Genomic DNA, 12,146 nt, shown 5'->3' on the forward strand with positions numbered 1-12,146 from the left:
TTCAAGTATGAGAGGCAGCCGTGTCTAGTTGTAGCTCTGCTCAGGTCTGTGTAGATCGTTCCTACAAATACAGGCGAGTTGGCCTAAGGTGAAACTTTCAGAGTGCCATTTAGAGAGAAAGATGCTTCCTTGCTGTCCTAAGATTGGCTGAAGACCAGCTTCCATTGGTCCTTCTTTTTCTCTCTCTCCTGTGTTAGTTTGCTATTGCTATATAACAGACTGTCACAAATGTAATGACGTAAAAGAAAGTCTGTTCACTACCTCACAATTTCTGTGCATCGGGGTGCATACACAGCTTATCTGGGTGACTGCAAGGCCAGAGTCAAGGTGCTGGCCAGGCTGGAGTTCTCATCTGGAGTTGACTGGGTAGGGGGGTCAAGCTTGCTCAGACTGTTGAGGCCACCCCCATCTCCTAGAAGATGCTCTCAGTTCTTTGAGACATGGGTCTCTGAACAGGAACTCTGCTACCTGTTTCCCTGTCTTTAAAATGGGCACACAGAATTCCCTTGTGGTCCAGTGGTTAGGACTCTGTGATTCCACTGCGGGGAGCATGAGTGCAATCCTTAGTTGGGGAACTAAGATCCCGAATACTACATGGTGCAGCCAAAGGGGGAAAAATGATTTTAAAAAAGCAATTAAAACAAGTGAAATAAAATAGGCACAGCCATGCCTGCTTTGGGGCTTCCCTGATAGCTCAGTTGGTAAAGAATCTGCCTGCAATGCAGGAGACCCCAGTTCGATTCCTGGGTCAGGAAGATCCACTGGAGAAGGGATAGGCTACCTGCTCCAGTATTCTTGGGCTTCCTTTGTGGCTCAGCTGGTAAAGAAGCTGCCTGCATTGTGGGAGACCTGGGTTCGATCCCTGGGTTGGAAAGATCCCCTGGAGAAGGGAAAGGCTACCCACTCCAGTAATCTGGCCTGGAGAATTCCATGGACTATATAGTCCGTGAGGTTGCAAAGAGTCAGACATGACTGAGCAACTTTCACTTTCATGCCTGCTTTGTCTGATCTTGTGGCAATCTTGTGAAGTGTACAGTAGGCATCAGATGTGAGATGAGCTTGGATACTCTGAAGTGTTTCTGGAGAGCGCTTGGTAGCCACTGCCTCGAAAGGTATGTGTAGAAAGATGAAGAGGCCTTAGAATCAATGTCAGAGTGTGTCATGATAGATTAGTTATGTCTGTTGGGTCCCAGAGTTGGTGAATATGTATGGCAAACTTACTAAGCATAGTGCTATGGAAATATAAGCTACTACAGTTTTTATCATTGCTCAGGAGGATGCTTCCCTTAATCTATTCTGATGAGATGAACTCCCAAGATGGTGACCTCTCTGAGCCTGAGCTACTAGTCTGTGATTTCAAAGGCTCAAGTTAGTACCACCAATTCCCAGAATTGGATTCCTCGAGACTCCGTCTTGTGCCAAACAGAAGTCCAGTGGTTACAGTTGCTCTTTGGCTGGAGACCTCCTACTCATTCTTGAAAAGTCGGTTTCCCTCTGATCCCCTTCCTAGCTCCCTCCCAGATAGAGCTGGAGGGGACCCTCCTCTATCATCCCACTGACTGCTGTCTTGGGCCTGGCCCTCCATAGGTCTGGCTCTGAGTCATCTTCCTTTCTGGGTTCACAGCACTGAACGTGGTGTCTGGTGTGCGGTGATGTTCACAAGAAGTTGAGTTGATTAGGGATGAGAATGTTGCTCACTGCAGCCGTCGCTTCCCTAAGCCTGCGTTGGATTGTTTCCTACAGGTGGCCTGAATGTCTCCCCTTCTCAGCGTGTAGTATTCTCCTGAGTGTTCCTCTCAACTGTATGTCACCCTCCTCCTTTCCAGGATGGCGCTGCAACTCTAAGGTTTGGAAAGGACCTTTTAAAAGCCTCAACCTGATGTATGAATTGCTTCTAGGAAAAGTAGTCAGCAGACTCTATTAAATGCTTCTTAGGATGGGCAACTAACTACCTCCACAGTTAGTTCTAATGATGGAGAGTTAGAATCTTTTAAAAGCTCTTCTTTCATGAAGTCAAAATCTGCCCCTTGATGGTAGTATCTCCCTGCAAGTACTAGTTCTACACTCCAGGGCTATAAGGAGCAATCTGATCTGAGACAACTGGAGTATCAATATAACTGAGGACCATTGTGGATTATACCCATGGAATAAAATAGGAGTATACAAATCTATATGCTGATAGATAAATAAATAGATGATATATCAATGGGAGAGAAGAGAGGCCTCAGCTGAACAGGAGAATGCTGACTGATGAATGCAGAAGGAGTTGTAGCTGTGATGGTAAACATTAGTTAAGGCAAGAATCATCAGTGGATGCTGAAATCTAGGGGAGAACATTGGATGGAGGGCAGCTGTGTACATAGTCTCAAAGTGGCTCTTCACTGATGGTGTATTCATTGCAAAGGGAAATATAGTTACCACATGGGAGAGTCAGGTGTCATGACCAGGTGATCAAACTGTGAGAAGCAGCTGGATGTCATGTGCTTCCTGATAGGGTACCTTGAAAAGAATGCAACATCATTTCATGTTGTATTGCACTCAGGGGTTGGAAAGCCTGAAACTCATCACGAGGACTCTCAGATAAACCCAAATTATGGAACATTCTATTGAAAAAAAAAACAAACACCTGAATTGTTCCAAAATGTCAGTGCTGTGAAAGACAAAAAAATATGGCTGAGAAATTGTTTAAGAAGAAAGGACACTAAAGAGACCCAACAGCTCAATGTGCTTCGTGATGCTGGACTGGATCCCATTCAGGGGAATAAAACACTATAAAGGACATTTTTGAGTCAATTAACTAAGTTGGAATATTGGAATTAGAGCAATGTTAGATTTTCTGAAATTTAACATTGTACCACGATATAATATCCTTGTCCTTTGGAAGTACACACCAAAAAGAAGTGATATGACCCATGGAGCCTGCACTAGGGCTTCCCCGGTGTGTGTGTCAGTCACTTCGGTTGTGTGCGACTCTCTGCAACCCCTTGGACGAGAGCTCTCCTACAGAGCAAAGGGGATGGGACAGATGTGTGGATGTTGCTCTGCCTTTCCCCGTGAGTGTGGGGCCCTCCCTACGGCCCCAGGCTCCAGGGGAAATTGCCACTGAAAAATGACCTCCAGTGTAGCCCGCCAGGCTCCTCTGTCCATGGAATTCTCCAGGCAAGAAAACTGGAGTGGGTAGTCATTCCCTTCTCCAGGGGATTTTGGAGAAAATCCCTTCTCCAGGGGATCCACCCAGGGATCAAACCGGGGTCTTTTGCACTGCAGGCAGATTCTTTACTGTCTGAGCCACCAGGGCTTCCCAGATGGCTTAGATGGTAAAGAATGCCTGCTGATGCAGGAGACACAATGGATGTGTGTTTGGTCCCTGGGAAGATCTCCTGGAGTAGGAAATGGCAACCCATTCCAGATTTCTTGCCTGGAAAATTCCATGGACAGAGGAGGAGCCTGGTGAGCTCCAGTCCACAGGGTTGCAAAGGAGTCAGACACAACTGAGCCTACACTAAAATAATTCAGGAAAAATAATGTCTACTGATAGAAAGAGGGTGTGAGAGAGGAAGGGAGAAGATGAGAATGGTTGATGTGTGGAAATTCTCTATACTCTTCCTGTAACTTTTCTGAAGGTTCGAAGTTATTTTAAAATAGTTGGAAAGACCTCATCTAAATGAAGGTCCATCAAAACTTGCAGGCAGAGAGATTGTCCTTTTAAGTCACAACCACTTCCTAGATCTGGGAGGGAGGAAGATTGTGCATAATGATAAAGGGCTCATGTGCTGTGAGGCCTGACCCATGATTGGGAAAGGAGATACTGGATTAGCAAGGAGGGAATCAAGGAACATTTCCTCAAGGAATTTATCTGTAAACCAAGACCTCAAACTGGGAGCTAGCTGGGTGAAGTGGTTAGGGAGGGCTTTCCTGGTAGAGGGAATAGTGTGCAGAGATACTGGAGGGTAGAGAGCCAGAGACAACAAGGCAAATAAGGCAAGGTACAGGGCTAACCCAGGAACAAAGCCAGGGGTTGACTTGACTTTCAGGTTGGGGAATCTAACCATCTTCGCAGCTAGTTCTAGTGATGGAGAGTTGGAATCCTTTGAAAGCTAAGATGATTTATGTGAAGGAAAACCCTAAATGCTCTTCACAGATGCTACTCCTCACTAAGTCTTCATCGAGCCCAGATAGGTCCGAGGCTCTAGCCTTCTGTTTATCCATCCACCGTCTTCCCACATAGTGGGATAACTTGGGGCCCACGTTCTTGCGTCACTGCCGTCTGCCCACTGGGCAGAACATGAACCCTGTTCTGCCGCCTCTTGGTGCCCTTGCTGTGGTGACTGAGGCTTGAATGTCTGTGTTCAGCCGCTTATTAGTATGATTATCTTCTTGAGTCCTGAGCTGCCCAAAGCCGGCAGTTGCCTGCCAGCCCATCAATGGTGCCATGTCCGTGAGTTATTAGAAAGGTTTACGAGGCCAGGATCAACAGCATGAATCAAGAGGGAGAGACAGGCCTCCCTCCCTCTGCTTACATTGCTGTCACTCAGGGAGGATGCCAGAAGGGGTTGGAGTGAGCGAAGAAGAGAAGGGGGCGGGAGGAAGAGAGGACAGAGGAGAGAGAGGGGGCGGGAAACAGGGCAAACAAGAGAGGCTTGGAGAGAAGGAGGAAGCCAAGACAGAGGAAGAGATTCCCATTGTGGGTGACGAGGGCTGATAGCAGCTCATTCTCTCCCACTATTTGGGCTGCCTCTGAGCACAACCAGGAAATTCACACAACCCGTGGGACTCTGCTTTCTTTTGACGACCTGCTACCATGGCATGACCTTGGGTAAGTCATATGCCTTTCAGTGAGGGCAGGCAGTTTCTCTTTCTGGACAGTGGCAGCATGGCCAACTGTACTGCACATACATAGGTGCCAAGCATAGATGCTTGGGCTTTTGAAATGCTCTGAACTCTTCCCAGGAGGTCTGTTGAGAAGTGTTGAGAAGTGACAAGCTTGATTCAATACTTCTTAAAGTGCATTGATGCTTTCCAATGACTAACTTGTCACCTTGCGTGCAGATAGGTCCGCACATTAGAGTTTGCTGGAATGAATACCACTGGCCCTTCAGGATGCCAGTTTTAATGACTTTAATGAGGACTTTATGGGACATGGCTTTGCTTCTTTGGTTTTCTATTTTGGGGCTGTAGCCAAAGACCTCCTACCCCAAGTTAGTAAATTCAGCTCTGAAGACCAAGCTCTTCTTAGCAGCAGAATGAGAGCTTCTATTATTGCTTTAAGTATTTATGACAACCACAGAAATTCTTGATGGGCTTCTCTGGTGGGTGGCTCAGCTGGTAAAGAATCTACCTGCAATGCTGGAGAGCTGGGTTCCATCCCTGGGTTGGAAAGATCCCTTGGGGAAGGGAAAGGCTACCCACTCTAGTATTCTGGCCTGGAGATTTCCACGGACTGTATAGTCCATGAGGTTGAAAAGATTCGGACTTGACTGAGCAACTTCCACACTTTCACTTTCACAGAAATTCTTGAGAATTTAAGTTAAAGGAGAAGTATTTATATTACATGAAATTGGTAACTAGGAGGTCCAAACTTTTTTGCATTTTTATTAAGCATTTGTTTTGAGTTTGGGTTGAGTCATTTGATCTCTTCCCATGTCTTCTTTAGGGCTCCACCCCATTGATTTATTTTGCATATTATAAAAGGGCAGCTTTAGCCTGATAGGAGCCCAATGAACTCAACGAATACCTGACTGTGGTTTAAGTGACAGACCGTGAAAAGGAACTACAGGGATAATTAGACTCAATCCCTTGGTATCATTTATCCAGAAGGTATATAAATGATCTTTAAAATGACTTCTCAGGATTACAGCTATCCATCCTTCACTTTAATGAGCATCAACGAGCTGGGTATTGATCGGAACCCAGTGACTTATGACTTTGGCCATCACAAGTATCCATTTGGAAGATACCGGGAGTGGCCTTGTTTCTCAAAAGCCATATTTATTCTTCCAGTATTGTATATCAAAATCCAAGGTCAGAGTGCTAGCCTTCCATAATTTCCAATGTATGAAGGAGTGCCAGGTGTCAAGGATCTTTCTTTTTTTTTCCACCTTCAGGACATACATTTATATATACACAAGTGAAAGGGCAGCTGCCTCAGAATAGGCAGTAAAACTTTGATTCATTGAAATATTAAGAACAGTCCTTAGTTCCCCTCAACAAATACATGTTGAGTGGCTACTGTGTGTCAGGAATTGCATTAGGCTGTGGGGTTATAGTAGAAAACAAAGCAGATGAAAGTCCTTGGTTTTGTGGGACTTACATGCTAGTGATACCTTCTGGCTAATTGTATTTTCTGGTGAACTGAATAACAAATACCTGTGAGTCATTCCATTCACTGAGCATCTTTTACGTGCTTTTTAAAGGCTTTATGGCACCTCTTTGGGGAGTAGGGAAAAGCAGGTAGAAAAAGCTTCCTAAAATGCCTATCCCAGTGTTCTTAAGAGTTGAGAAAACTCAGGTGGCTCCTGGAAGACCGAAGTCTTCCCAGATGGGTCATAGGCCTGAATGTCTATTACTCTGAGCAAATTCTAAAGAAGGTGTAGATGAGGCTGAGTGTATACTAACCAGCCTGTCTCTGGTAGTTAGATTTTTAAATAATGTCCTGCCACTAGCTTGCTTTCTTATTTTTCACTTCTCTCTCAAGGTAGAAATGCTGGAGGAAAAAATAAACCCATTGGAGGTAACAGTGAACTATATTTAAGTACAGGTGTTCTAAAACCTTAGTGTCATGGGAAACTGTTTCTGTTATCCTTTTCAGATTCTTTTTTTTATGTCTTTTCATGGACGTTTTAGATGTTACAGTCATTAAAATCGGATGTGATATATATATAATTTTGCAAGCACTTACTGAGCTGTAAGGATACAAGTGTGGAAAACAAAATCTACATGTCTGCATAGCTGGGGGAGGCTAGAAAAGGAGTTACACATTAGGTGGCTAAAAGCAATTCAGAGGCAGTTTCCAGGGTGCTGGTAGACCAGAGAGACCTAGTCGGCCTTATCTTTTGAGAGTGGTGACATGTAAGGGGATGTGGGATTGGGAAGAAATCTTAAAAAGTCTTCAGAGAAGGCGAATCTGTAGTCCTTTACTGTGAAGTCCTAGCTAGGTTTCTGGGTTAAACTCAGATCAAAAAAGGAAATTTTATTTTATATATTTTTACATAGATGATAAAGAATATGTATAATTGGATTAATGATTGCTACCATACAAAGAGGGCTTCCCAGGTGGCTCAGAGGTAAAGAATTCAACTCTCAATGCAGGAGACCTGGGTTCGGTCCCTGGGTTGGGAAGATCCCCCGGAGAAGGAAATGGCAACTCACTCCAGTATTCTTGCCTGAGAAATGCCATGGACAAAGAGGAGCCTGGTGGGCAGCAGTCCATGGGGTCGCAAAGAGTCAGACACAACTGAGCAACTAAACAACAACCATACATAGAACTCTCACTGTGTGCTAGGTACTGCACTAAGCCTTTTACTAGCATCATATAATCTTCTTTTCATAGCTCCTCCTGTAAAGTACATGGTATTAGCTCAATTTTGCAGATGAGCCAACTCAATTTTATAGGTGAGGCAATGCAACAGAGAGGTTGTGTTACATGGCTAAGATCACACAGCTCAGAAGCTGTAGATTTGGGCTTCAAACTGGAGTATCTTTGCCTCCAAGCCACTATACCTACTGCCTTTCTTGTAGCACTGCAGTTGCAAACTCAGATGCTCTAGCCTATATCTTACAAGGGTTCCTTTAGACTGAGGATGAAATACATTCACCATGGGCAGCTGGGCCTTTCTTTCTTGTTTTCATTTGATTTCCAGCTTATGCAGTTCAGTCTCTTTCTATCACTTCTCTAAGTAGGTCGGCGCTCTTTTGACTTCAATAGAGTATGTTCCAGATTTAATTTGGACTCACTAAATGGCACAGGTATGTCATTTTTAAAGTCTCATTCTCTTGGTTTTCCATTGGGAATAGGATCCCAATGGGAATAAGATCCACTTTGGGAATAGTATCAGGACAGGCAAAAGCAACCTTAATATTTCTGGCTAAAAATGGAGTGAGGTGTTACCATCTGTGGCTTTTGTCCCCAGGAACTGCACTGTGGCTACATGGATCTCACTCTGAAGCACCCCATCTTTTGTGGGGAAGTTGTGGTTGCCTTTTCAGAGCCTAGAGCACAGTCACAGCTCAGCCCATTTCCCAGTGTGCAAACATTTCCACCCTGCCCCATCACTCCAAGACTGTCGCCAGTGCAGTTGTCTCTGCCTTAGATGACGGCGACCTTGCCCCAGCTGTCCCTGGAGGACAACAGCTCGATGAGTTAAGTCCTGAAGACTGCTAGAAGCGTCTCAGTATTTCACATGCCTGTGCTGGTTGGACAAACCCCAGAATGGGCCTTAGAATTTGCTTGGCCTCAAGGGTCTTGAACATCACTGCTTGCGGTGTCTGTGATGATTATTTGTTTTTCTGACCCGTGTTTCTTTTTTCAGCAAATGAGAAGATCGAAGACATCAATGGCTGTCCAAAGAACAGATCTCAAATGGTAAGTGATACATGAGCAGTGAGTGTCTGTGTTAGCTTAGTAAGCCCCGCCTCTAAATGATAGTGCCTGTCTTGAAAACTTTCACACCATGAGCTTTACTCTGGGGGATTATATTAATAAACTAACAGCCATTTCCAAATAGCCATGGTTTGCCTCTCTGACATTTGTTGGCGTTTGCTGAAAAATAACTGTGATTTTTACGTAGGTCGTGAGACAAGGAAAATGAAATACTGTCCTTGCTCTTAGAAACAAGTTATGCAGAACTGGTGCAGACATATCCTTGTTTAGAACTTGGGCTGCTAGGACTCTGCTTTTTTCTCAAGGACCTACAACCATTTCTGTTTGTGTGTGGTGCTGGGGCACAGACGGAGTGTTGGTATCATACGACCCAGAAACTGGGGCATGTGTTCTGATTGCCTTTAAAGGTTAGAATGATGTGAAATCAGAACTGTGACAGGCAATGTGAAATGTTTGATTGCATCCAGACCAAGCACAACATGACCATGACAAGTGACATTCCCTCTGGTGTGATATGCTTACACTCTGATATTATAGCTTTAAAAAATCTTTTGAAATCTATTTTATTCTTGTTTCATGTTCTACACATAAATCTTTGACTTAAAATTCATGATCACTGTTGAGTTCAGAGACCATTGAATGGTGATACTCTGAGTACTCAAGTTTTTCCCTTTGCAGTGCTTTACAAATGCATTTCCACACAAAAAAAACTGTATTCACAAAAGTCTTTTAAGATGACACTGTGATACTTGTTTAAAATATGAAGGTGGCAACTGAAGGACAGATTTTTTTTTTTTTTTCCTGGATCTTAATTTGCTTCCAGAAATCTTAAAAACAAACAAAAAAAAGACATAATTTGTTTTTCTAACCTCACCCTGCTCCCATTGAGTGGGCACGATTGGACAGTTTCATTCCAGAATACACTGAAGTGATTGGCATTCCTTGGGTTTACTTTTCTGAATTGTTATCCCAATGAGTAGACCGATAGCCTTTCCAGTCAACCTTTTTTTTTTTTTTTTTTCACACACACAGTTTCTTGTTATAAAGAGGAGTGATTGTCCCTGGCGGGGGTGGAGGGAAGGGCTGTCATTTTTCATGTTAAATTCTAAAACAAGTTTCTCTTTTTCTGTTGTTCTACTGGAGACTGTGCTTCTTCTTGTTTGGCCCAGAGAGCAGCCAGTCCTCACGTAGGAAAGTCCCCGTGCAGACATCTCATGGCTGTTTTGTCTTGTGGGAAAGCTTGGCTGCTATTTTTGCTAAAGCTACTGCAGCTGTCTGGTGTATTAATAATTGAGAAAATTTGGAAGATAGAAGACTTAATTTTAGTGCAGGCATTTTACATATGCAGTCATAGCATTACATGACAGAGATGTAGTTATTTCCTTCTGGGATAGAAATGGATGCCTTTGTTCCAGTCCTTTATAATGCAGATGTAGACCTGACAGGTGAACATAGTGAACCTTTTCTTGTGTTTGGTACATCTGTATTTTCTGTCCCTTCTAGTTGAGATGTTTGTTGTTAAAGTCTACTTTGAAGCTTAAGAGGTAATACCCATCACCTCGGATTCTTCTGTGCCAACTTAGTAAATATGTATCAATGCCACCCGCAGTTTTGTGGTTTCTCTATGACTCTTTCAGCTATGGAAATCTTGGGATTTTTTTTTCATGGACTGTCGGTTTTTTTTTTTTTTTAGAACACTGAAATATGAAATTCTAAAATTGTCTATGATAATTAGTTCCAGCTTAGAGGCGGGGTGGCAGACCAGGTCTGGTGGTGAAAGTGGCAGAGGATAGTTCAGCAGACAGGATGCAAGTCCAGGGAACCGTCAGTACCTCTGCCACAGTCCCTCCGTCTTGTGGGAAGTGAGGAAGATGAGGATAGGGCTACAGGGACCCTGTCCTTTCACCTACATCACAGACAGTGACAGATCCCACAGGCAGCACTCGCTTCGGGCACACGGCCCGCGCTGCTTACACACAAGCATGGGTGTTGTTCCGGCCCATAGGACGCTGTGTCTACACCTGAGTGGGCGCGTGCATCCTGCTCGTGGGAAGCATCACTGGGGGATATGGCAGAGTGGACGAGCCACCATTTCTAGATTCCTAGAAGGCCAAGCTCCCAGTTAGGGCAGTCGGTGATAAAGATTTGTTGTTAGCTAGATGTTGCCTATTTGGAGGAGACCAGAAGGCACTGCATACAGAGAGCCTCATGTTAACAAAAGGAAGATGACACGGTGAGGGGAGGTTTGGGGAGCGTACCTGCCGGGAAGGTAGCTGTGACTCCTTGGAGCTAATGTTCTTCCACCCTAAGAGAGCAGAGCGTCTTCAGGGGCCTTAAATAATGGAGACAGAAACAGGTTTGCTTCAGAGCAGGGGGAATGGGTGCTATTTCAGTTTTCAAAGTGAAAGTGAAGTCGATCAGTCATGTCTGACTCTTTGCAACCGCATGGACTGTAGCCTACCAGGCTCCTCTGTCCATGGGATTTTCCAAGCAAGAATACTGGAGTGGGTTGCCATCTCCTTCAGTTTTCAAGGGGCAAATTATTTCATTAACTAATTGGTGGGCCGGCACGAGAGCTTCGATTTTGCAGGTGGGCCACCTCCTCCTCTTCTCCATATTCCCTTCCTCCTGACCCCACCAGGCTACCCAGCGCTCCACTGTTGAACTCCTGCCCTTCAGGTTCGGCCTCAAGTTCTGCTGTCTCCCCAGAGAATGTGGAAGTGAAAGTGCACAGCTGTGGCCTGTGGTCTAGAGAATGCCAGGGGGCCTTGGTGCATAAACATTGTGGGTGTGACACTGTGTGCTTTTAGCCCGTCAGTCAGCCGAGGCTCACCAATGCCAGGCCCTGGGCTAGGCCTCCTGAGTGCCCAGGTGAAGGAGATGGGATCCCTGTCCTCAGGGAGCTCAGTGATGAGTGGGCAGGAGACCAGGAAACAATTTGAACACTGGAATAGTGCAGCTGTTCCCATAGACATCTATGCATGGCACATGGGGGGACCGTTCCACTCCAGGACAAGGGGAGCTCTAGGAATAACTGCCCAGGGGTGAGTCTTGAAAGGTGAGAGGGTTCACCATGGGGAATAAGGAGTGGAAGAGGATTCCTTTTTCTGGCTGTTCACCGAGGGTATCATGGGCCCTGCAGAGGCAGGTTTTGCAGCCTTTGCTCAGGGATGCTACCACGTGCCATCAGCTCTGTCTGGTGAGACTCTTGTGGGCTTTTACCAAGGTCAGCCCTTTGTCTGTTGTGTCTGAGGTGACGGATGGGGCCTGGAAGAGCCCAAACTAAGACAAACCCGTAGACATGGCGGTCTTTTCAGGCCTGGACCAAATCTTCTGTAGTTATCGTCACTCCCCAGGTGGCAGTGTTTCAGGGAATAGCTCCATCTGACCTGGAGTGAAGTTTTCTAAAGGAAAATACCCATGGTAATCAACCCCTGTGGATGGAAGTTCAGCCGTGGGGTGTGGGGAATGGAGGTTAATATCAGCACTCACTTGTATCCATGCAGTGCTTCAAGACCTTTCACACTCACAGGAAAGCATATCACTT

General features: G+C 45.1%; 1 protein-coding gene across 12 annotated transcripts in view; it reads left to right on the forward strand.

The window, feature by feature from the left end:
- The window catches only part of NAV2 (neuron navigator 2), a 421,317-nt gene that overhangs the window by 133,530 nt on the left and 275,641 nt on the right, over positions 1–12,146 (forward strand). For all 12 annotated transcript variants that reach the window (XM_043874925.1, XM_043874936.1, XM_043874913.1 and 9 more), the window contains exon 3: positions 8,529–8,581. In XM_043874925.1, coding sequence (XP_043730860.1) covers positions 8,529–8,581 — 53 coding nt within the window. The remainder of the gene's footprint in view (positions 1–8,528; positions 8,582–12,146) is intronic.

Source organism: Cervus elaphus, chromosome 2 (genome assembly GCF_910594005.1).
Source record: "Cervus elaphus chromosome 2, mCerEla1.1, whole genome shotgun sequence".
NCBI classification, from domain to species: domain Eukaryota; kingdom Metazoa; phylum Chordata; class Mammalia; order Artiodactyla; family Cervidae; genus Cervus; species Cervus elaphus.